Source organism: Oncorhynchus nerka, linkage group LG20, assembly GCF_034236695.1.
Source record: "Oncorhynchus nerka isolate Pitt River linkage group LG20, Oner_Uvic_2.0, whole genome shotgun sequence".
Classification (NCBI taxonomy): domain Eukaryota; kingdom Metazoa; phylum Chordata; class Actinopteri; order Salmoniformes; family Salmonidae; genus Oncorhynchus; species Oncorhynchus nerka.
The window spans coordinates 54,191,191-54,215,273 of record NC_088415.1 but is presented as its reverse complement, the minus strand read 5'-3'; the positions used below and the strand labels follow the sequence as shown (position 1 = coordinate 54,215,273).

The window sequence follows — 24,083 nt, the reverse complement described above, 5'->3', positions numbered from 1 at the left end:
ACACAGGGACACTCAAAGTCAATCTTAATGAATTATTGTTTATTGTCAGCGCACCTGAGAGGTTCCAACCAACTCAATGCACCATAGTACACATGTCAATCAGGAGCTCTCCCTGGGCAGTCCCAGCAGTTGTCTTATATACTGCTATACACAGACAAGTTATATTTGCATGATTTACCATAATCAATTAATCATTACCGTTTTGTTTCATTCATGTGACCGACCAATACGGTTTCATAACATGTAACAGACCGATACATCACGAGGCTTCTTCTCTTTAAGCTGAGACCTTGAAACTGAGATATCTTTAGTTCATTCTCAAATCAAGGTCTGAGCGTACTACCAAATGGCAGATACTGATAAGTGAGGATTCGTTAAATCAGTTGCATGAACACAGAAATTGGTTATTAGAACAGCACATAAAATAGAATGCAGAAATGAGTTATCAGAAAAGCACAAACATAAAAATTGGGGTACGAGGTAATTGAGGTAGATATGTACATACTGTATAGGTAAGGGTAAAGTGACTAGGCAATAGGATAGATAATAAACCGTAGCAGCAGCATACTGTATGTGATGAGTCAAAAGAGTTAATGCAAAAGGTCAATGCAGATAGTCCGGGTAGCTATTTGGTTAACTGTTTAGCAGTCATATGGCTTGGGGGTAGAAGCTGTAGAGGTCTTGTTCCAGACTTGGTACATATGTACCGCTTGCCGTGCGGTAGCAGAGGGAACTGTCTATGACTGTGTTGGCTGGAGTCTGACCATTTTTAGGGTGTTCCTCTGACAACACCTGGAATAGAGGTCCTGGATGTCAGGGAGCTCGGCCCCAGTGATATACTGGGCCGTACTCATTAACCTCTGTAGCGTCTTGCGGTCGGATGCCAAGCAGTTGCCATACCAAGCGGTGCTGCTGCCAGTCAAGATGCTCTCAATGGTGCAGCTGTAGTACTTTTTGAGGATCTGAGGGTGCATGTCAAATATTTTCAGCCTTCTAAGTGTGAAAAGACTGTCGTGCTTTCTTCATGACTGTGTTGGTGTGTGGTTCATGTTAATTCCTTAGTGATGTGGACACAAAGGAACTTGAAGCTCTCAACCCGCTCCACTGAGGGAGATGTTGTTGTCCTGGCACCACACTGCCAGATCACTGACATCCTCCCTATAGGCTGTCTCATCATCCTCTGTGATCAGGCCTACCACCGTAGTGTTGTCAGCAAAATAAATGATTGGGTTTTAAGTCGTGCGCAGCCACTCAGTCATAGGTGAACAGGGAGTACTGGAGGGGACTAAGCACACATCCTTGAGGGGTCCCCGTGTTGAGGATCAGATTGGCCGATGTGTTGTTGCCTACCCTCACCACCAAGGAGCAGCCCGTCAGGAAGTCCAGGATCCAGTTGCAGAGGGAGGTGTTCAGTCACAGGGTCCTGAGCTTAGTGATGAACTTCAAGAGCACTACGGTGTTCCACACTGTCAATAAACAGCACTATCACATAGGTGTCCCTCTTGTCCAGGTGGGGGATGACAGTGTGGAGTACGGTGGAAAAATTACAAGATTATGTTATAATACTGTTTCTGCATCAACTAAGGTTTGATGAGTACTCTCTCATCTGTGTCTGTGGGATTGAGATGGGCCTCTGGGGCTTCGGCGCTGGCAATTGATTTATGATTGGGTTGGTGATAGAACCTACAGCCTGCATTCCATAGACTGAGTTGGTGTGTGTGACCCGAGACAGAGATAGCCTGTTGGAGTAGAACAAACCCCTCTTTGTTTCTAATCAGCCTTGCATCTGGGAAACTAAGCTGGGTGGGTGGTAAAACAACACCGGGTGCAGTTAACCACAAAATGAACCCAAGGTGGCATATATGATGCCCTGATCTGCACGGGAGGTGTGGGACCAGCCATGACTAAGCCGTTTCTATGTTTACCATATGTTTTTTCATTAGCGGGGAGCTCTCGGTCCAACACTCAAGAGTGTGGGATCGACCAGATTAATTACTGCAATAATGAGTCAATATTAAATAAAGATGATTGATTGAAGAAATGACAAAGTCTCTCTCACTTGTTTAGAGTATTCCACAACAATATTTGGTCGACAAGGAGAGAATGATAATCTTCATTTTGCTGATTGTTCCAGGGGGAATCCAGGTTAACTGTGCAACAGGAGTTGCATTAGATGCAGCCGGGAAAGCCATACTCCACTAGACGGAGCAGACTGGATCCCCCGCCTGTCTGGGAGCGTCAGTGGAATGGATACGTCATTTCAAACAGAGACAGAGAAATAGGGTGAGACTGACGTTTCTTGGAAACAATTATTAATTGTATTTAAAAAAAAATAGGGTTCTGTGTGAACTGCCATCTGACGTTTAACATCCAAAGCTGTATGTACCGGATGTATAACTAGAACCTGAGGGTGGATGACATCCAAAGCTGTGTGTACCGGATGTATAACTAGAACTTTCAAGACTAGTCATTCAACTGAGACTGCTCTTCTCTGTATCACGGAGGCCCTCCGCACTGCTAAAGCTAACTCTCTCTCCTCTGCTCTCATCCTTCTAGACCTATCGGCTGCCTTCGATACTGTGAACCATCAGATCCTCCTCTCCACCCTCTCCGAGTTGGGCATCTCCGGCGCGGCCCACGCTTGGATTGCGTCCTACCTGACAGGTCGCTCCTACCAGGTGGCGTGGCGAGAATCTGTCTCCTCACCACGCGCTCTCACCACTGGCGTCCCCCAGGGCTCTGTTCTAGGCCCTCTCCTATTCTCGCTATACACCAAGTCACTTGGCTCTGTCATAACCTCACATGGTCTCTCCTATCATTGCTATGCAGACGACACACAATTAATCTTCTCCTTTCCCCTTCTGATGACCAGGTGGCGAATCGCATCTCTGCATGTCTGGCAGACATATCAGTGTGGATGACGGATCACCACCTCAAGCTGAACCTCGGCAAGACGGAGCTGCTCTTCCTCCCGGGAAGGACTGCCCGCTCCATGATCTCGCCATCACGGTTGACAACTCCATTGTGTCCTCCTCCCAGAGCGCTAAGAACCTTGGCGTGATCCTGGACAACACCCTGTCGTTCTCAACTAACATCAAGGCGGTGGCCCGTTCTTGTAGGTTCATGCTCTACAACATCCGCAGAGTACGACCCTGCCTCACACAGGAAGCAGCGCAGGTCCTAATCCAGGCACTTGTCATCTCCCGTCTGGATTACTGCAACTCGCTGTTGGCTGGGCTCCCTGCCTGTGCCATTAAACCCTACAACTCATCCAGAACGCCGCAGCCCGTCTGGTGTTCAACCTTCCCAAGTTCTCTCACGTCACCCCGCTCCTCCGCTCTCTCCACTGGCTTCCAGTTGAAGCTCGCATCCGCTACAAGACCATGGTGCTTGCCTCACGGAGCTGTGAGGGGAACGGCACCTCAGTACCTCCAGGCTCTGATCAGGCCCTACACCCAAACAAGGGCACTGTGTTCATCCACCTCTGGCCTGCTCGCCTCCCTACCACTGAGGAAGTACAGTTCCCGCGCAGCCCAGTCAAAACTGTTCGCTGCTCTGGCCCCCCAATGGTGGAACAAACTCCCTCACGACGCCAGGACAGCGGAGTCAATCACCACCTTCCGGAGACACCTGAAACCCCACCTCTTTCAGGAATACCTAGGATAGGATAAAGTAATCCTTCTCACCCCCCTTAAAAGATTTAGATGCACTATTGTAAAGTGGCTGTTCCACTGGATGTCTTAAGGTGAACGCACCAATTTGTAAGTCGCTCTGGATAAGAGCGTCTGCTAAATGACTTAAATGTAAATGTAAATGTAGAACCTGAGGGCGGATGACATCCAAAGCTGTGTGTACCGGATGTATAACTAGAACCTGAGGGCGGATGACATCCAAAGCTGTGTGTACCGGATGTATAACTAGAACCTGAGGGCGGATGACATCCAAAGCTGTGTGTACCGGATGTATAAGTAGAACCTAGAACCTGAGGGCGGATGACATCCAAAGCTGTGTGTACCGGATGTATAACTAGAACCTGAGGGTGGATGACATCCAAAGCTGTGTGTACCGGATGTATAACTAGAACCTGAGGGTGGATGACATCCAAAGCTGTGTGTACCGGATGTATAACTAGAACCTGAGGGTGGATGACATCCAAAGCTGTGTGTACCGGATGTATAACTAGAACCTGAGGGCGGATGACATCCAAAGTTGTGTGTACCGGATGTATAACTAGAACCTGAGGGCGGATGACATCCAAAGCTGTGTGTACCGGATGTATAACTAGAACCTGAGGGCGGATGACATCCAAAGCTGTGTGTACCGGATGTATAACTAGAACCTGAGGGCGGATGACATCCAAAGCTGTGTGTACCGGATGTATAACTAGAACCTGAGGGTATAACTAGAACGGGATGACATCCAAAGCTGTGTGTACCGGATGTATAACTAGAACCTGAGGGCGGATGACATCCAAAGCTGTGTGTACCGGATGTATAACTAGAACCTGAGGGCGGATGACATCCAAAGCTGTGTGTACCGGATGTATAACTAGAACCTGAGGGCGGATGACATCCAAAGCTGTGTGTACCGGATGTATAACTAGAACCTGAGGGCGGATGACATCCAAAGCTGTGTGTACCGGATGTATAACTAGACCTTGTGAGGACTAGTTAAGGCCTAAAAGAGAAAGTCCTCTGTGGGCTAGAGACCTGTATGGACTCAAAAGCACTACAGAGATATTAGAGAATGCATTACAATGATATTCTATAAGATAATAAGGTGCACCTGTATTTGTTTTGAACCAAACCCCATTTTAGAAATAAGAGATACAGAGTCCTGAAGGCACTGCCATTTTAAGGTTATGATATCCTGATAGTATTGTCATGATAAATAGGAAGTCGTGATCATACTGTGCTGAAGTAAGAAATGATTTGGAGTCCTACATGGTATGGCCGTGATGCATTGCAGTAACATGGGGTAGTATTGTAAGATGCAAATGTATGAGTTGCTTATCCCAGGAAGTTACCCTGAGATAGAAACTAGAAAATATTCCTGCAGGTTATAAAAATATTGTAAAAAAACAACTAATTGATTAAGTGTGTTTTGGGAACAGTACTGTGTAAATTGTGATATGAGAGTTGTGTGAGTGTGGAAATAAGTGTGAATCTGAAGTTTGGATAATAAGATATAGAAATGTGTATAATAAGCTGATTTAAATTTGGATAATTAGTTTCCATATATAATGTTATCTTGGGGTTCCATCCATCACTGCCATCATAGAATATCACAGGGTTTTATGGAGCGCGGGATGTTTATTTTATATGTATGGGAAGTAGTGGTAATTCTATAGGTTTTTCTGGGAGGCTAGGGAGTCCTTGATGTCCGGGAAACCAATGTTTTTGGGCTTCCGCCTGGAGTATGTTTGCAGAGCTGCTTCGTGGCGGCGGAGAGTCGTTGAAAACGCACATGGACTGGTTGATGCGAGTACCTAAGAATTTCTAATGTTATATATGGATTCTGTGAAGATATGAAAACATGATGAATTGTATGTGTGTATAATCGATTACTAGAGATTTGATAAAGTAATAATGGGAATAATTATGATATGCAACTTAACAACCCATACGTAGACATATGTACGGGGGTGTACAAAGTTTTCTGAAAGGTTCAGAGTGTTCTCTTTATGGATCATTTGATAGAGATCAGGTTCAAGCATTATATGACTGTCTACAGGATCTGGGAGGTAAAGGTTGGTGTATGTCCACTTTTGGTCCAAATATCGGGAATCGACTTGCCCAATGACATTATAAAGCTTATGGGATTTTCTCAGTCCGGGTAATACATTTAAAGAAAACTACCCATAAGGCCTGATTTGTCAAATAAAACCTTTTTCCATACAGTTGGAGCGAATTAAGACGGAATGTAATGACGTAAAAAAAATGATTTATGTTTTTCCATCAAATGAATAATCATTGTGGAGCAAATGTGATGTAATAAAGGAATTTCATTATGTCCCAAGTGAAAATATAATCTGCTTTTATTGACCTCACCAAATCAAAGGAAACTCGATGACCGCTAAATCCCCTTTGCGCATGTTAAATCTTTGCAAAGAAAGACTTTTCTGGTAATTATGTCATTATTACGTGCCAGACGTTAAGACCGCAAACCATTATAATTGGGTTATTTGCAGGATTTACTTGTCATTTCAATAGCATTGTGTCTATGGTACTGACAAAAATCTGGGTTTCTGATTGTAATTCAACTATTGCCATGGTTTGCTTAGCTAGAAACAGCAGCCAGTGTTTATTTGAAGATGTAAACTGAACGATTTAGCAGCTTGTTTAGTTCAAATTGAAAGGTTAATTTATTCAACATGAATACCGAGGCGATTTCGAGGTAATACGTTTTTGTATTTGGTATTTTATTAGGATCCCCATTAGCTGTTGCAAAAGCAGCAGCTACTCTTCCTGGGGTCCACATGAAACATAATACAGAATTACATGATACAGAACATTAATAGACAAGAACTGCTCAAGGACAGAACTACATACATTTTTAAAAAGGCACACGTAGCCTACATATCAATGCATACACACAAACTATCTAGGTCAAATAGGGGAAAGGAGTTGTGCCACGAGGTGTGGCTTTATCTGTTTTTTGAAACCAGGTTTGCTGTTCATTTGAGCAATATGAGATGGAAGGAAGTTCCATGCAATAAGGGCTCTACATAATACTGTATGTTTTCTTGAATTTGTTCTGGATTTGGGGACTATGAAAAGACCCCTGGTGGCATGTCTGGTGGGATAAGTGTGTGTGTCAGAGCTGTGTGTCAGTTGACTATGAAAACAATTTGGGATTTTCAACACTTTAATGTTTCTTTTAAAAATAAGAAGTGAGGCAGTCAGTCTCTTAGCCAAGAGAGAATGGCATGCATAATATTTATATCAGATCTCTGATTACAATTAAGAGCAAAACGTGCCGCTCCGTTCTGGGCCAGCTGCAGCTTAACTAGGTATTTATTTTTTATTGAACCTTTATTTAACCAGGTAGGCCAGTTGAGAACAAGTTCTCATTTACAACTGCGACCTGGCCAAGATAAAGCAAAGCAGTGTGACAAAAACAACAACACAGAGTTACACATGGGATAAACAAACGTACAGTCAAAAACGCAATAGAAAAATCTATTTACAGTGTGTGCAAATGAAGTAAGGAGGTAAGGCAATAAATATACCATATTGACGAGGTAATTACAATTTAGCAATTAACACTGGAGTGATAGATGTGCAAATGACAAATATGTAGCGAGGGCCAGCCAACGAGAGCATACAGGTCGCAGTGGTGGGTAGTATGTGGGGCTTTGGTGACAAAACGGATGGCACTGTGATAGACTGCATCCAATTTGATGAGTAGAGTGTTGGAGGCTATTTTGTAAATGACATCGCTGAAGTCAAGGATCGGTAGGATAGTCAGTTTTACGAGGGTATGTTTGGCAGCATGAGTGAAGGGGGCTTTGTTGCGAAATAGGAAGCTGATTCTAGATTCAATTTTGGATTGGAGATGCTTAATATGATTCTGGAAGGAGATTTTACAGTCTAGCCAGACACATAGGTATTTGTAGTTGTCCACATATTCTAAGTCAGAACCGTCCAGAGTAGTGATGCTATTCAGGCGGGTGGGTGCGGGCAGCGATCGGTTGAAGAGCATGCATTTAGTTTTACTAGCATTTAAGAGCAGTTGGAGGCCACAGAAGGAGTGTTGTATGGCATTGAAGCTCGTTTGGAGGTTTGTTAAGTGTCCAAACAAGGGCCAGATGTATACAGAATGGAGTCGTCTGCGTAGAGGTGGATCAAAGAATCACCCGCAGCAAGAGAGACATCATTGATATATACAGAGTAAAGAGTCGGCCCGAGAATTTAACCCTGTGGCACCCCCATAGAGACTGCCAGAGGTCCGGACAACAGGCCCTCCGATTCGACACACTGAACTCTATCTGAGAAGTAGCTAGCCAGGCGAGGAAGTTATTAGAGAAACCAAGGCTGTTGAGTCTGCCGATAAGAATACGGTGATTGACAGAGTCGAAAGCCTTGGCAAGGTTGATGAAGACGGCTGCACAGTACTGTCTTTTATCGATGGCGGTTATGATATCGTTTAGGACCTTGAGCTTGGCTGAGGTGCACCCGTGACCAGCTCGGAAACCAGATTGCATAGCGGAGAAGGTATGGTAGGATTCGAAATGGTCAGTGATCTGTTTGTTCACTTGGCTTATGAATACTTTAGAAAGGCAGGGCAGGATGTATATAGGTCTGTAACCGTTTGGGTGAAGAGTGTCTCCCCCTTTGAAGAGGGGGATGACCGCAGGCGCTTTCCAATATTTAGGAATCTCTGACGATACAAAGAGAGATTGAACAGACTAGTAATAGGGGTTTGCGACAATGGCGGCGGATAATTTTAGGAAGAGAGGGTCCAGATAGTCTAGCCAAGCTGATTTGTAGGGATCCATATTTTGCAGCTGATGAAGACATTGATAAGGAGGATTGATGTCAACTTGGTGAGGGTTGACAGTATGTGAATGGTAATGTGTTGTTAGTGTTTTTTTTTGGATGACACTCTAATTATGCCATGTTTTAATAAATTGAAGAAGCTGAGGTTTCAACAGAAATGATGAGTAGAGGGATTGAGCCTTGAGATTGAAAAATAGATTAGCTGCGGTTGAAAGCAAGCGGGCTGTAAGGGACGCAGTGGGACATTTGGAGGAGAGGTATGAGACCGAGGTAAAGTTGGTTTTATATTCACACAACACAGACATTCAACAGACATTCATCAGTTACAAGGCACAACAGTCATTTATTTATAAGTTTCTAATTTAACAGCAAAGAGTCCCTTTCCAATCGTTTTCTATTTTGGCTTTGTTGAAGTCCTTCTTTGTCATCCCAAGACAAGCTGAATGGTACCATCTCCCGAGGAAATAGATTCAACTGTTCAACACTTACAGTCAAATGTTTAATACCCCGGGTATTCCCAGAACACATTCTGGAAAGTCTATAGATCCAGTGGTCAGTGGTCACTTTATTAGGTACAACCCCCCCCCCACACACTTTTATTATTGCATTGTGATACAAAAAGTGGCATTGCTGTGCTTTAGGACCATGCAGCCTCAGTTGAGTTAATAAGTTAATAAGTAACAAACCCCTTTGTTATGGCAAGCCTAAATAAGATCAGGAGTAAAAATGTGCAGCTGATGAAGACATTGATAAGGAGGATTGATGTCAACTTGGTGAGGGTTGACAGTATGTGAATGGTAATGTGTTGTTAGTGTTTTTTTTGGATGACACTCTAATTATGCCATGTTTTAATAAATTGAAGAAGCTGAGGTTTCAACAGAAATGATGAGTAGAGGGATTGAGCCTTGAGATTGAAAAATAGATTAGCTGCGGTTGAAAGCAAGCGGGCTGTAAGGGACGCAGTGGGACATTTGGAGGAGAGGTATGAGACCGAGGTAAAGTTGGTTTTATATTCACACAACACAGACATTCAACAGACATTCATCAGTTACAAGGCACAACAGTCATTTATTTATAAGTTTCTAATTTAACAGCAAAGAGTCCCTTTCCAATCGTTTTCTATTTTGGCTTTGTTGAAGTCCTTCTTTGTCATCCCAAGACAAGCTGAATGGTACCATCTCCCGAGGAAATAGATTCAACTGTTCAACACTTACAGTCAAATGTTTAATACCCCGGGTATTCCCAGAACACATTCTGGAAAGTCTATAGATCCAGTGGTCAGTGGTCACTTTATTAGGTACAACCCCCCCCACACACTTTTATTATTGCATTGTGATACAAAAAGTGGCATTGCTGTGCTTTAGGACCATGCAGCCTCAGTTGAGTTAATAAGTTAATAAGTAACAAACCCCTTTGTTATGGCAAGCCTAAATAAGATCAGGAGTAAAAATGTGCTTAAAAAGCCACATAATAAGTTGCATGCACTCACTCGGTGCGCAATACTAGTGTTTAACAGGATTTTTGAATGACTACCTCATCTCTGCACCCCACACAATTATCTGTAAGGTCCCTTAATTGAGCAGTGAATTTCATACAGACTCAACCATAAAGATCAGGGAGGTTTCCCAATGCCTTGCAAAGAAGGACACCTATTGGTAGATGGTGTATTCATACTCCCAGTCACTACAATGATACAGGTGTCCAGAAAGGAAGGAAACCACTCAGGGATTTCACCATGAGGTAAATTGTGACTTTAAAACAGTTACAGAGTTTAATTGATGTGATAGGAGAAAACTGAGGCTGGATCAACAACATTGTATTTACTCCACAATACTAACCTAATTGACAGAGTGAAAAGAAGTAAGCCTGTACAGAATACAAATATTCCAAAACATGCATCCTGTTCGCAATAAGACACTAAAGTAAAACTGCAAAAAATGTGGCAAAGTAAATCACTTTATGTCCTGAATACAAAGCATTATGTTTGGGGCAAATCGAAAACAACACATCACTGAGTACCACTCTTTATAGTTTCAAGCATGGTGGTGGCTGGATCATGTTATGGGTATGCTTGTCATCGGCAAGGATTAGAGAGTTTTTTAAATAATAAAAATAAAAGGAATAGAGCTAAGCAAAGGCAAAATTCTAGAGGAAAACCTGGTTCAAACATGGAAAAACCAGCGAGGTGTATACTGAACAAAAATATAAACACAACATGCAAAAATGTATACGATTTTACTGAGTTACAGTTCATACTGTATAAGGAAATCAGTCAATTTAAATGAATGAATTAGGCCCTAATCTATGGATTTCAAATGACTGGGCAGGGGTGCAGCCATTGGTGGTCCTGGGAGGGCCACTTGGCAACCAGTCCTACCCACTGGGGAGGGAAAGCCAATCAAAATGAGTTTTTCCCCACAAAAAGGGCTTCATTATAGACAGAAATACTCTTCCGACAGAAAGACAACATTTGAGAGAAATAAGCTTTTTGTGCTTAAGGAACATTTCTGGGATTTTTTTATTTCAGCTCATGAAACATGGGACCAACACTTTACATGTTGCATTTATATTTTTGTTCAATATATATTATCCATGTCCTGGTTCACCCACGACTCCAATAAACATGGAAAATTCAGTTCTTCAGCCACTGTTGATTGGATAGTCTCGAGCGGAGCTTGTCCAGTTTGTTCCCTAGTGATTGAATGTTCGCCAATAGAACGGAGGGTAGAGACGGTTTATTTGATTGTCAGGATGACGGCTTGTTTGCCTCTCTTGCACTGTCACTTCCTCTTTCTGCTGATTCAGCAGAATAGACCCTGTAAGTTAGTGTTTGTAGAGTCGCTTCTCTGCATCATATTACTCACCATCATATATCGCCAAATCAAGCGAAATGCTTGTAAAAACAGAGTCTCTGTGTGTGTGTGTTTATGTCAGTCCCCTATATAAAAATACTTCAAATTCACTGTCATTGTATTTGGGGAGAGTCAATACTAAGCAAGACTGTCATGGATTCCACTGGGAGAAAAATAGTCCTATGGACAGTTTCTCTGGATTATGGGTTTCTCTGAGCTGTTAAATTCTACCGCCTCTCCCTGTTAAGAGATTGCACTGAGCATCAACCTTTTACTCAAACTCAAGGGACAGTGAATCTGTTTTGTCGGGACATTGAGTCTGTTTTGTGATCAACGTTTACTGCACTGATGACAACCACAATCCGTCAGCCAGAGACAATCCCAATGTCTTTACAAGACGTCTGCAGTTTTCAGGACACCCCTATGTCTCACAGGTGGAACACTCCTGCCTCACTCTCTAGACCTATGGGAGATACCACTCCTCTCCTGGACATGGCTGATGGAAAGGAGCCTTGGTTGGGGTGGATTTAAATCTGAGAGAGGTGGAGGGGTCCCTCTGCATTCTTTCATACCTACCCCTCAGAGCTCTGTTCCTTTCCGCTGTGACAACAGACACTCGTCCCTTTCCTTCCTGTCCACCTCTCCATCACCGCCCACCTGCCGCCCATTCCCTTTGTCTCACGGAACCACTACCCTGGCCTTTGTGTTCCAAGGAGGTGTTATAGCAGCGGCAGACACACGTGCCAGCTGCTCAGGGCTTGTCTCCTGTCCCTCTGTCCAGAAGATACTGCCCATCCACTCCCATTTACTGGTCACCACTTCAGGCAGTGAGAATCCTGGCTAGAGAGATCCGCCCTTTACCAGCTACGCCACGGCTGCCGCTTGTCAATCACTAGCTCTGCCAAGCTCCTCTCTCATATATTGGAACCATTTAAGGGGACTGATGTGTGTGTGGCAGCCATTATATCTGGCTCGGATGTAGAGGAGGTTAGGGTGTAGAAATTCAGGGAACAAAAAGTTGATAGGATAGGATCAGGCAGAGACAGCATCTCTCCAGCAAAAGTACCCCTTGGAATGTCTGCAAGTGATTCTTGTAGTCAGGATGACTTGACTGGCAGGGCCAGTGACAGAACAAGACATGCAGTAACTGACGGGAACCTGACAATATCCCTTGCCAGTGATCGTTGTGGCCCAAAGCTCTTCTATGTGTGCAGTGACGGCACCCGTCTGCAGGGAAAGTTTTTCTCAGTGGGCTCAGGTTCGCCCTATGCCTATGCAGTACTGGATGGAGGGGTTCGGTGGAGCCTGAGTGAGGAGGAGGCAATCTCATTGGCCAGAGAAATTGTGTACAGGGCCACACACAGGGATGCATATTCAGGGAACTGTGTGGACCTCTTTCACATCACTGCCCAAGGATATAGCCACAGAGACAGGGAGGATTTGAGAGAGGAGTACCACGGAGAGAAGGGAGAGGGTGCTGAAGATGGTGAAAGAATGAATGAAAGGAGGAGAGGGAGGGAAAAAGGACATTTGAATAGGGAAAGATGCATGGGGAAAGGGAGAGATTAGGGCTGGGGAGAGCGTTGCCTGACAGACTGTGATACCTTTTGGTTGTTGTTTGGTACATTTCCTCTCACAAGCTCTTACAAGCCCGAATGTTGAATCAAAGGTCCTTTCAACTTACTCTACCAGTTGTCTGTGCGGTGGGTAGGAATTTGAGAAAAGATATCCACAGGAAAGTATTATTAAATCAACTTACCAAACACTGGTACTTACCGTTGAGATTTCGAGCACCTGGCACATGCACAAAACAATGTAAACACCTACATTACTTCAGTTAGTATGCATGCATTGCTTGCATGTACTTCCATCTTAGATGCCTTAGATGATGAGCAAAGAAATTGTGATAGCCACACACGGAGACCCGTGTTTTCAAGTCAGTTTAATAATACTTTTCTGTAGATATTTAGTCTCACATTTCTACTCACTAAAGGACAAAGTCAGTGTAGAGTAAGTTCAAATGAAATTTTATTCAACATTCGTGACAGACAAGGGATGTCAAATACAAATGAACCTGACTATGTTGTCCAAGGGTCAGCATTGGAAAGTCAGGGCTAGGGAGAGGGTAGGAGTAGAATAGGGAAAAGAATTTGTGACAAAAGAGGATTAAAAAGATGGATGAAGAAGACTGGCCACTTTATGGGAGAGAGAAAGTAAGACGCCTGTATGTATGTCTGAGCACTGTGAATCGTAATGTAATGCATTTAAAAAAAAAAACATTATGTTATGTAATATTGTGCATAAACGTACCATGCATGCAAACATTCATTTGTAACAATTCAGTACAGGGTGAGGGTAGGCAGGGGTGTCATGCACCCATTAATTTAGAGGGGGCACGAATTACGTGAGCATAGGGAGTGTTGGAGAATGTACCATTTTTCTAACAAGTGAAACAGATTTTTCATGCAATTTAGAACCATAATCGTTATGCTTAATTCTTTGTAAAAAAAACATTTTTTTCTGCGTAGGTTATCTAAGCATTCAATTGTCATTTTAATGAATAATGCACAAGACGTGCCAGACGTGTCCCCCTGCTTAAGCCAGTACATGTCCAGGCCCGTCTGAAGTTTGCTAGAGAGCATTTGTATGATCCAGAAGAAGATTGGGAGAATGTCATATGGTCAGATGAAACCAAAATATAACTTTTTGGTAAAAACTCAACTCGTCGTGTTTGGAGGACAAAGAATGCTGAGTTGCATCCAAAGAACACCATACCTACTGTGAAGCATGGGGGTGGAAACATCATGATTTGGGTCTGTTTTTCTGCAAAGGGACCAGGACGACTGATCCGTGTAAAGGAAAGAATGAATGGAGCCATGTATCGTGAGATTTTGAGTGAAAACCTCCTTCCATCAGCAAGGGCATTGAAGATGAAACGTGGCTGGGTCTTTCAGCATGACAATGATCCCAAACACACCACCCGGGCAACGAAGGAGTGGCTTCGTAAGAAGCATTTCAAGGTCCTGGAGTGGCCTAGCCAGTCTCCAGATCTCAACCCCATAGAAAATCTTTGGAGGGAGTTGAAAGGCCGTGTTGCCCAGCAACAGCCCCAAAACATCACTGCTCTAGAGGAGATCTGCATGGAGGAATGGGCCAAAATACCAGCAACAGTGTGTGAAAACCTTGTGAAGACTTACAGAAAACGTTTGACCTCTGTCATTGCCAACAAACGGTATATAACAAAGTATTGAGATAAACTTTTGTTATTGACCAATACTTATTTTCCACCATAATCTGCAAATAAATTCATTAAAAATCCTACAATGTGATTTTCTGGATTTCTTTTTCAAATTTTGTCTGTCATAGTTGAAGTGTACCTATGATGAAAATTACAGGCCTCTCTCATCTTTTTAAGTGGGAGAACATGCACAATTGGTGGCTGACTAAATACTTTTTTTGCCCCACTGTATTTGTATCTCTCTATATAAACAGGTTTTTTCAGACAACTGAGCTGTTCCCCATTGTCATTTCTGACCATGGAGCTGTCCTGTATAGTATTTGACTTGACAGCTCCAAACAGAAAGATGCCAGAAGATGGCGCTTTAACACAACATTGCTGCGGAATAAGGCTTTTTTTTGCACAATTTAAGAATATTTGTGGCTTAATACAGATACAGCCACATCCCACCGGTCACTTTGGGAGATGACAAAATGTTTGAGGGGAAACGAGGCTTAAGCAAAGCGAGGCCTTTCCTTGTATTCAATACAATTCAAATACCATCTGGTAAGATATCACATGACCTGGCAGAAATTAATGATACATTTAGGTAGTTTTGTTCCCATCTATCAATCATGCATTAAAACATGGAGAATTCCATAGAGACCAAAACACCTCACTGATTATAGTTTTGTTAAAAAAGGGTAAATCTCCCCTAGACTGTAAAAGTTGTAGGCCTTTAAGCCTTATTACAACAGAGCTCAAGTTGTTTGCAAAGGTACTTGCCATTATATTGGAACTGCTTGTCGGACATCTAATTAGCGATGATCAAACTGTGTTTGTAAAGGGTCGTTTAGACTCAGACAATATTAGACGTCGCTTCCATATCATAAATGAAAACGACCCAGTCCCTGCTGCACTTTTTTTTAGTTTGGATGCAAAAAAAAGTCTTTGATATGCTAGAATGGAACTATTTATGGTGTGTTTTGGAGGCCTTTTGTTTAGGTAAAGGATTTATCTCCATGTTAAAAATGTTCTATTCTGCATCCCAACCAGTTGTGCAGACGGGAAACATTCTATCCAAGACTTTCTGTTTCCAACGTTCCACAAAACAAGGATGTCCATTATCACCAATGCTCTTTGCACTCTCTTTGGAGCCCCTTGCTCAAGCAATTAGATTGGACCCATTTATTTAACCCATCAATATTAAAGGTACTCAGCATAAAGTGTCACTCTATGCCAATGACACCTTATAGTATTTCGCAGACTTCTCAATTTCCCTTCCACAGATTCTGAAATGATTTACTATTTTCGGTTCATTCTCTAGATATAAACTGGGAAAATCTATACGGGTGGCCCTTAATAGCCCTGTGAAATGTTTAACTTTGCCTGCTGCATCTCCAGTGCAGTGGCATAAGGCAGACTATTTATTTGGGGATATGCATATCTACCAAATTTTCCAAAGTTTGCAGAAGGAACTCTCTTAAAATATCATTACAAGGTAGGATTGCTATAGTAAAAATGAAACGGACTCGTACTGTCTGTTAAATGCTCTACATTGGGTGTCACTCTAGTATGGAACCGTGTAATGCAGGGATTGGTGCACAACCTGAACTGGGAAACCATTTGGGAATATGTATTTGTTACCTCTAAGAACCCAGCACACCAGTTTATACATTATAAGCTTATACATAGAAGTTATGCAACCCCATTTAGACGTTTTAAGATGAAGCTGATTCCTACTCCAGTATGTGATAGATGCCGTACGAATAGTGTTGGAACACTAATGCACATGTTTTGGAAATGTCCTGTGGTGTCCCAGTTCTGGTCACGTTTCAGATTTCCTTACAAAAATGGGGAACAAAGAAAGATCCACCATTTATTTTTGGTGAATGATGACTCTTCATTTTTATTGCAACTGGTTCAGAAAATAATAATTTAAGAGGGGTTGACAGCAGCAAAAAAGGTTATCCTTAGTGCTTGGATTACCCCTAAAATCTTCTCGATGTCACGCCTTGGTCATAGTGTTTTGTGTTTTCGTTATATATTTGGTCAGGCCAGGGTGTGACATGGGTTTATGTGTTGTGTTTCGTATTGGGGTTTTATAGGATTTGGGATTGCGAATGATTAGGGGTGTGTCTAGATAGGCTTGGCTGCCTGAGGCGGTTCTCAATCAGAGTCAGGTGATTCTTGTTGTCTCTGATGGGGAACCGTATTTAGGTAGCCTGGGTTTCACTTTGTATTTCGTGGGTGATTGTTCCTGTCTCTGTGTAGTTTCACCAGATAGGCTCAGTCACTTGGTTTTTTCTTTTCAATTGTTTTGGAAGAGAAGAGAACGAGCGCCATTCTCCTTGCGGAGATGGTGCTAAATACATCAACACGGTCGGTCCCTGGGATTGGGCTGGCCAACACGATTCGGTTTGCTTGGAAGGAAAAGGAGTTTGAGCCTTTAGGACGGGAATCCTTTGGAAGGATAATATTGATGGGGATTCTAAAGCTGACGGTGAAGGACGTGTTTTGTTTCCAAGGCAACTCGTTGGAGGGAGCATACGACGTTGCACTATATACAGAGGAAAAACACGATGATATCCTGAGAAGGGCAAGAGCAGTGGGAGGTGAGAGGCCGATGTGCCACTACGAAATAACAAGCCTGGCGAAGAATAACTTTAGGGTTATAACTGTAAACATTTACAACCTTTACGTTAAGGACGAAGAGGTGAGGGCTTTTCTGGGGAGATACATGGATAACGTCTCCTCAGCAAGGCACCTCAAAGACTCCCTTGGGTTTTGGAATGGGAGGAGAGGCTTCCAGGCCCTCCTCAGAGAGGACCCAAGGGGACATGGTGGCTACCTCCATCCTCCTGCTATGTTCTCCCTAGGGGCTGACAGGGGGACGTTGTATTATGCACGTCAGCCCCCATTTTGCAGACGCTGTATGGCCTATGGTCACATATTCGCCTCATGCAGTGCAAGAAAATGCAGATTTTGTGCATCTGAGGATCACGAGGCGAGGGATTGTGACAAGCCTAAGACGTGCCATGGGTGTGGCTCGTCAGCACACCTGTGGAGGGGTGCCCGGCCCGTCAGAGGTCATATGCGTCTGCTGCTGGGGGAGCAGGAGCGGGGATGGGGGAAGAAGAGGAGGGGAAGGAAGCACGCCTCATGACCAGAGATCAGGTCCAGAGGGGAAGGCCACAAGGAAGGAGGAGGAGCCAGAAGCGGCGGATGGAAGAGAGAAGGAAACGGAAGGCACGGGAGTAGGAGAACCAGAAAAAGCGGCGGAAGAAGGCAAACCGAGTGGAGGAGCATGAGAGAGAAGAAAGCGAGGGAGGAGTGGTGGAGAAGGAGACGGTGGAAGAGAAAGTGGACTGGGGGAAAGTGCCATGGTGGAAGAGATGAGGGGTATGGTGGAGGAGCTGGCAGGGGGAGGGTGGTATCTCTTCACTGCCGCCATCACCAAAGAAGAGTATGAAGAGGAGGGGGCGATTGGCCGACAGTGAGGGGGAAGGGATGGCCAAGAGAGTGATGGGGGCGGGAGAAACCTCTGGGTTGCTGCTGGTTTCCCCAGGCCCTCAACTTCTGTTGGGTGGGGACACACATAACAAGACTCAGGACTGGGTACAAGAGGAGGTGGGGAGTTTTTGTTTGGGGACTCAGCCTCCTCAATTTTTTTCCAAACCAGCTGCAACACTGGGGAGGGGGAGGATTGTGGGGGTAGACCCAGGGTGCAGGGCACTCCGGAGCCAAACACTATTCCTGCATCCTGGGAGGGTGTGATGGAGGAAGAGGGGGAATGTCGGGATTACGGATGGTGTTCTCACCGGTAGATATGGAGCAGGGGAGCATCGGGTGAGTCTCCTGTTTTATGTTTTTTTCTGTCTGGGTTTAGAATTTGAGTGTATTACATGTATTTATTTTTCATGGAGTCTAATTTTACTTTTGTTAGTTTAAATGTAAGGGGTTTAAGGGATTTTGTTAAGAGGAGGGCGGTTTTTAGTTATTTGGAGGGTGTGGGGTTTGATTTTTGTTTTTTACAGGAGGTTCACCTGAGGGATGGAGGGGATGTTATTAGGTTTAAGAGGGAGTGGGACAAGGGGGAGTCGGTTTGGGGTGTTGGGGGTGCACTCATCGGGGTAGGGATTTTGTGTGGGCACAGGGAGGTAAAAGTGGAGGATTCTTTCGTGGTAATGCAGGGGAGGGTTATAGGGGTGGATGTCACGATAAGGGATTGTAAATTTAGATTAGTGGTGGTGTATGGGCCACAGGTGGTGGCAGACAGAAGGGAGATGGTGGACTGTCTGACGCCCCTGTGTGTCACAAATAGGAAATTAGTGATAGGGGGATTTTAATACAGATTTAGGAAGAGGGGGATAGCAGTGCGGGCGCCATTGCCAGGCTAATGGCTTGCCATGGTCTGGTAGATGGTGGTCTGCACACTACTCCGAAAATGGACGGTCCTACATGGCGTAACTCCAGGGGGTTGAGCGGAGGCTCGACTATATTTTTGTACCCAGGTCTTTGGGTAAGTTGTCTGGGCGGCTGTTGCCTGTTTTCTTTTCGGATCACGACGGGGTGCTCCTGCAGGTGGGGTCGCCAGTCTGCCTCTTTGGTAGAGGGTACTGGAAGCTAGATCGGGATGTGCTGGAGGAGCAGGCTTTTGTTGACGGGTTTTATGGTTTCTTTTGGAGGCTTGAGGGCCTCCGGTCCATGTGCGAGGGGTGTTAGAGTGGTGGGAATTAGTTAAGGTGAGGATTAGGGCTTTTATAATAGGGTATTGCAAGAGGAAAATAAGGGAGGAGAGGAGGGAGGTGGATCGTATCCAGAGGTTAATTGAACTCGAATACGAGGCAGGCAACCTCGGCGGGTCGCTTGACTGGGAGAGATCCGCAACCCTAAAGGCGCAGCTCAGGGAGTTGCAGGAGCGGAAGGCTCGAGCTTTCCTTGAGCGAGCGCATAGTGGCTTTCTAGAACATAATGAGACTTGTTCTGCTATGTTCTTTAAGTTGGTTAGGGCAAGACAGAGTAGGAAGGTAATGCATGGTGTTAGGGAAGAAAATGGTAGTATAGTTAGAGAACCAGAGGATATGGTCAGGGTGACAACTGATCATTTCCAAGGTTTATTTAAGGAAAGGGAAATAGATGTAGAGCAGGGAAATGTGTTTTTAGAACACTTGTCCAGGCGGTTGCCGGAGGACATTAGAGAAGTGATGGAGGCCCAGATCTCACTAGAAGAGGTTGAGAGCGCTCTTAGGAGGATGGGAAAAGGGAAGGTGCCTGGGATAGATGGGCTGCCGGCTGAGTTTTATCTCAAGTTTTGGGGTATACTTGGACCAGTGGTCCTCGAAGTCTTGAAGGCCATCCTTGAGACGGGGGTCCCGGGGGATCAATGGCTGTTGGTGTGCTGTCACTTTTATATAAGAAGGGGGAAGTAACAGACCTTGGCAACTGGCGGCCGTTGACCATGCTGTGTGTAGATTACAAGCTACTTGCAAAGGTTTTAGCAGACCGGTTGCGCACAGCCCTTCCCTACGTCGTTCATGAGGATCAGACGTGCGGGGTAGAGGGCCGCTCTATTCGATGGAACCTACAGTTAATCAGGGACTCCATCGCTTGGGTTGAAGATAGAGGTCTGCCTTTAATGGTAGCAGCTAGATCAGGCGAAAGCCTTCGATCGCGTGAATAGATCCTTTTTATTCAGAGTGTTAGGTCGATTAGGATTTGGGGAGAAGTTTATAGGATGGATTCGTACATTATATGTCGGAGCGGGGTGCCGAGTTAGTGTAAATAGTCACTTGGGTGATGTTTTTGACCTCTCGTCTGGGGTCAGGCAGGGGTGCCCACTCTCGGCTCTCCTCTTCGTTCTGTACATGGAGCCTCTGGGGGCTGCCATTAGGGCAGACACAGGGGTGGAAGGTTTGCTGATCCCTGGAAGTGGTGGGCTGCGTGTTAAGATGACGCAGTACGCCGACGACACTTCCTTGCTGTTGTGCAAGGACTCGTGCCTGACAAGGTCCCTTGCCATCTTTGGGGATTTCACCCGAGCGTCGGGAGCAGTTCTGAACCATGCAAAGTCTTCAGTCAAGTTTTTCGGAAGATGGCGCGGTAGAACGGATGTGCCTGGGGGGTTATCTCTCTGTGAGGGGGCCCTGAGGATTCTCGGGGTCCATTTTGAGACCTCCGGCTCAGCGACGCTAAACTGGAACATGCGTATCGCAGTGGTACAGAGGAAGCTAGCAATGTGGAAAGCTAGGTATTTGTCTTTTATGGGCAAAGTCCTGGTCCTAAAGGTGGATGTGTTGCCGTCTCTTTTGTATTTGGCATACATCTACCCATTGCCGGCTTGTCTGAGGAGGCCTCTAGTGAGGCTTGTGTTTCAGTTTATGTGGAGTGGCAGGTGCGAGTGGGTCGCCAGGGCACGCATGATCTGTCCCATCGGGGAGGGAGGTAGGGGGTACCACATTTCCCCCTCAAGCTGGACTCAATTTTTGTTTCCTTCTTGTTAACGGAGCTTGCTCAGCCAGTGATACACCCGTCCGGTTACCTCCTGCGGGTGTTTTTCTCGTATCAGGCGAGAAGCATAATGGTGTGGTCTAACACGGGTCCTCGGGCGGAACAGCTGCCGTGGCACTTTGGTCATGCGGCCAAGTGGCTGCGTGCGCACCCTGAGGTTGAAGTTGCCCGAGTAGGTTTAGATCACAGGCACCTGTACGAGGAGGTCAGAAAGGCAGGGAGTCCGGCGCCTGTAGTGGGCATCTCGGAAGTGGTCTGGGAGGGAGTGCAGGCGCGGGGTCTGGATAACAGGCTCAAGGACCTGAATTGGTTGAGCCTTCATAAGTGTTTGCCGGTACGTTCCATCTTGTACCGGTATAATTTGGTGCAATCCCCCACCTGTCTAAGATCCTCTTGTGGCAGGGAGGAGACTGTGCGCCATGTCTTTTGGGACTGTGCCTTTGCCGGAGTAGTATGGGCTAGGGCACGGGTGTTGTTAGGTTTGGTAAAGGGGGATTTTGTATTGACGTGGGCCAGGTTAGAGAGGGGTGTAGGGAGAGCGAGAGGGACGGATAGGGACAGGTTTCTGCTCTGGCTTCTCATGAGTCTCTTTAAACGGGGGCTGTGGGAAGCAAGGCAGAACATGGTGAAGACAGGGAAAGATTGGGGGTGGAAGGGATAGTGAGGAGGGTGGAAGGAGATTTGAGGGGGAGGATGAAGAGGGAGGAGAGGAAGTGGGGGCAGCATGCTGCTCGGGAGAGGTGGAAGGGGGGTTTAGGGCTGGGTGTCATTTAGATTTGTAAGAGGATAGATTAGGGACGGGGAGATAGGGAGAGGTATTTTGTAGGGTAACGGGGAGGGAAGATGCTCCCCTGAGGTTTTGTTTGTGGTTTATGTTTTAGTTTAATTAGTTTATTTAAAATACCATTATTTGTGTATGTATGTAAATTATGAGTTGTAAAGAATGAATGGTATTGAAGATAATAAATTATTTTTATAAAAAAAAAAAAGGCTGTAATTAGGTTTCACGTTCCGTTTGTTGTTTTGTATTTTGTATAGTTATTTCATGTCACTTTTCCATTAAAGTCATGAGTAACCACCACGCTGCATTTCGGTCCTCTCTTTCTACAAACGAAGAACGCCGTTACACTCGACTCAAACATGATTACCATATGTTTAAGATCTTGTTCGTATAGAGCGGTCAGTGGCCGTGATAAACAAAGCTCGGGCAAATCCAGTTGAGGCATGGGATGTATTATGCTAAACTCTATCAGATATCAACAACTCTTGACCAGGCAATGGACCTACATGGTAGGGGAGTGGGGGGGTTCTTTTCTGAGAATAATATAGAATATTTTTTATTGTAAACTCTACTTCTTTTCTGTAAATGTCATATTGTGCACTCAAATAATTGACTCCTGATAGTATGTGTCACATGTGCTCCCTCTCCAGGTCACCAGGTTGCTCATTATGGTGCACACCTGTCACCATCGTTACGTGAACCTGCGTGCCATCACTCACCTGGACTGCATCACCTCCTTGATTACCTGCCCTATATATAGCACTCCCTTTGGTTCCTTCGCCAGGTGTCATTGTTTCAGTTTCATGTCTGTGTGCTGTTCGTGGTTCTTGTTTTGTATTATGTTCTGTTTATTATATTAAAACACTCACTCCCTGAACTTGCTCCCCAAACTCTCAGCGCACATCGTTACAGTATGTAAATAGTTGTATTTTATGTTAGTGTTGTCTTGTCGGCTAGTATTTGTAACGTGATCCTGCCTTGTGTGTTGTATATTGTGAAATTAAAAAAAAGTTGATAAAAATATATAGGTCTGTGTAATTGGACTGACTTGTTTAGTATTTACACCAGGGTAGTCCATCCGCCTTCCTGGATATCTACCAACTGGTAGGTCTGCTCATTTGAAGTGTAAACCGTCAAGAACATAGATAACCAGGAAAAGAAAACGATTTAGTAAATCATTCTAAAACCTTTCCAAAAGTACAATAAAGACTATAAAAGACTATAACATGTATTGTTTCTCAAGTTTGTTGCCCGCACAAACTTCCCTTATTTCTGTTTGGTTGTAGGCCCCCACCTCTTTCAACAACTATTCTACTCTAGGTTTTCACACGTCTGAAAACAGGGAAAGCTCCGGTTCTTCCCAGCTCAAAGATGTGCTTACTGCACCCTGTGTTGCTTGGCGACTTGCTCTCAAAGTTGTAGCAGCTCAGGCGTTGGTGGTGGCACTTCAGGGAGTCTTGGGTCATCTGTTCTAAGGATCACTCTCTTAAGTAGCTCCAAATAAGAGTCTTCTCAAAACTGCTCTCTGAAGTTCTGGGATGTCCGTGTAGTCCTTTGCAGTTTTTTATGCGTAGACGTAGACACTTTTGAGACTTATTGTCGAGTCTCCTTTAGCTGAAAGAGAAGAATATTTGGTGAGTATTTTGTCTATAGAATTAACTATCACACCTGATTAAAGTAAGTACATTCTAAACTGAAGACCATGATTAGTTGATGATTGGAGTCATGTGTTGGCTAGGGCTTGAAAACAATCAAAACAAGTAATCCTACATATTTACAACTAAATAGCAACATTTCACTGTATATATAGCAATATACACTACCGGTCAAAGTTTTAGAACAACTACTCATTCAAGGGTTTTTCTTAATTTTTACTATTTTCTACATTGTAGAATAATAGTGAAGACATCAAAACTATGAAATAACCCATATGGAATCATGTAGTAACCAAAATATATTTTATATTTGAGATTCTTCTAAGTTGCCACCATTTGCCTTGATGACAGCTTTACACACTCTTGGCATTATCTCAACCAGCTTCATGAGGTAGTCACCAGGAATGCATTTCAATTAACATAATTTCTTTCCTTAATGCGTTTGAGCCAACCAGCTGTTTTGTGACAAGGTAGGGGTGGTATACAGAAGATAGCCCTATTTGGTAAAAGACCATGTCCATGTTATGTCAAGAATAGGACAAATAAGCAAAGAGAAATGACAGTCAT

The 24,083-nt window shown here is 44.4% G+C and overlaps 1 protein-coding gene across 1 annotated transcript; it reads left to right on the top strand.

Annotated features, from left to right (window-relative positions):
* Positions 1 to 1,435: 1,435 nt before the first annotated feature.
* LOC115101547 (proteasome subunit beta type-11-like) lies at positions 1,436 to 23,336 on the top strand. Its single transcript, XM_065006071.1, is given in 7 exon segments — positions 1,436 to 1,530; positions 11,966 to 12,181; positions 12,183 to 12,207; positions 12,209 to 12,348; positions 12,400 to 12,839; positions 22,512 to 22,519; positions 23,148 to 23,336. Coding segments are annotated over 7 exon segments (1,113 nt in total).
* Positions 23,337 to 24,083: the final 747 nt, after the last annotated feature.